The sequence below is a fragment of the Mandrillus leucophaeus genome, unplaced genomic scaffold (assembly GCF_000951045.1).
Source record: "Mandrillus leucophaeus isolate KB7577 unplaced genomic scaffold, Mleu.le_1.0 Scaffold62, whole genome shotgun sequence".
NCBI classification, from domain to species: Eukaryota; Metazoa; Chordata; class Mammalia; order Primates; family Cercopithecidae; genus Mandrillus; species Mandrillus leucophaeus.
The window spans coordinates 5,581,106-5,582,614 of record NW_012106697.1 but is presented as its reverse complement, the minus strand read 5'-3'; the positions used below and the strand labels follow the sequence as shown (position 1 = coordinate 5,582,614).

The window sequence follows — 1,509 nt, the reverse complement described above, 5'->3', positions numbered from 1 at the left end:
GAACTGTACTTGGTTCCGGTATTTTTTTCAGAGGTTTTTTAAGACTGTAAACTCAGCCACGCGCCCCGGCTTTGGCCCGGGTTTCGCCGCATTCCAGACCCGCGGGCGTGCGGTGCGCGCGTCGGGCACTTGCCTCCGGGTAGGAAGCGCGCCGGGTCGCAGCTGGCAACAGTCCGCCTAAGTCAGTTTGGGGCAGGTCCTTCAATTTGCACTTTCTTGAGAGCCAAGGGCAGTGTTCTTCGCCTCCCCTGTTTCTCTGAGGCTAATGCTCAAGATGCGCGCTGGGCAGGTGCAGGGAGCCGCGAATCCCGCCCTTCAGCGACGCCTAGAATATCTGTCTGAACCTGCATTTGACGTCCGCCTCCCTCAGACTCCGCAGCGGGCGCCTCACCAAATTACTGAGGGCTGTTACCTTGAGCCCTGTCAGCCTTGCGCCCTTGGCACCGCGGAGGGGATGGGTTGGGGATGAGCAGAAGATAATAAATAAATCCCTCTCTTTGGGTCTTTATCAGAAAACGTTTATTACCAGGGGAAGATCCTTCAGAAGACGCGTTCGCTCTTTGCCTCCCCATGCCCAGTTTTTTGGGGGGTACAATATTTACACAACATGTGTACAATATATATAGCATTTCTCCTAAGCAGCGCCCAAAGCGCAGAGAAATCTGGTGGGCGTCAGAGTACCGGGGGGTGCTGGGGCGTGTGCAGGTTAAGGGCGTTGGGGTGCGCGTGGCCGATCAGGTTGAGGTAATGCCGGTCCAGGCCCTGCACCGGCGTCAGGAAGGGGCTGTGCTGCTGCGCTGGGCTCGCGAGCTGCACTGACGCGCTGGGCAGGTAGGGCAGTGCGGGGCTGCGGGCCGCGCCAGGCGGCCAGGGGAAAGGCCCAGCCCCAGAGCCCTGCGGGAACACAGCGGCCTCGCCCGGGCTGTGGCCAGCGAACTCCGGCCTCGCAGGGTGCAGCTGGTAGGAAAAATCCGGCTCCGGGAGCGAACCCAGCGGCGGAAAGGCGGGCTCCGCGCCCAGGCGGGCCTTGGACTGCAAGAAGGCAAGGATGCGCGCGTACTTGGTGTCCTTGGTCTCCATCCGCTCCACCGTGGTGAGGTAATGCACCAGGTTCTTCATGCACTCGTGGTAGCCATAGTGGAAGTAGTTGGCAAACTCCGCTAAAAGTTCTGCTGGAGGAACGAGAAAGCCCACAGGACGGACACACCCTGAGCGCCCCTTTGCCACGGGAGCCCAGAGCGGGTGCAGGGCACCTCCCACCACATTTTTCTGGCCAAAGTTCCCATTTGAGGCCCGCCCTCTCCTCTGCGCAGTCTTAGAGACTGGCAAGGAACGCGCAAACGCCCCCTTTCCCTGAGAGCCTGACCCCACCCCCCCCTGTCTCTTATACACATCTAGATGTGTATAAGAGACAGGCGCAAGTGCCATTTGGGCTCAGCCGACTCACTTTGCGTTCCTTGAGCTTGTCTGACATCCTGGTTAGTACGCGCCCTCGGGAGAGGCGGTGGC

The 1,509-nt window shown here is 60.2% G+C and overlaps 1 protein-coding gene across 2 annotated transcripts in view; it reads right to left on the bottom strand.

Moving 5' to 3' along the window:
- Positions 1 to 648: 648 nt before the first annotated feature.
- HELT (helt bHLH transcription factor) overlaps positions 649 to 1,509 on the bottom strand; it is a 2,130-nt gene continuing 1,269 nt past the window's right edge. Inside the window, exon 4 of one of the 2 annotated variants that reach the window (XM_012000169.1) lies at positions 649 to 1,172. In XM_012000169.1, coding sequence (XP_011855559.1) covers positions 673 to 1,172 — 500 coding nt within the window. In that variant the 3' untranslated portion in view covers positions 649 to 672. The remainder of the gene's footprint in view (positions 1,173 to 1,509) is intronic. The other variant, XM_012000170.1, reaches the window with a different exon arrangement.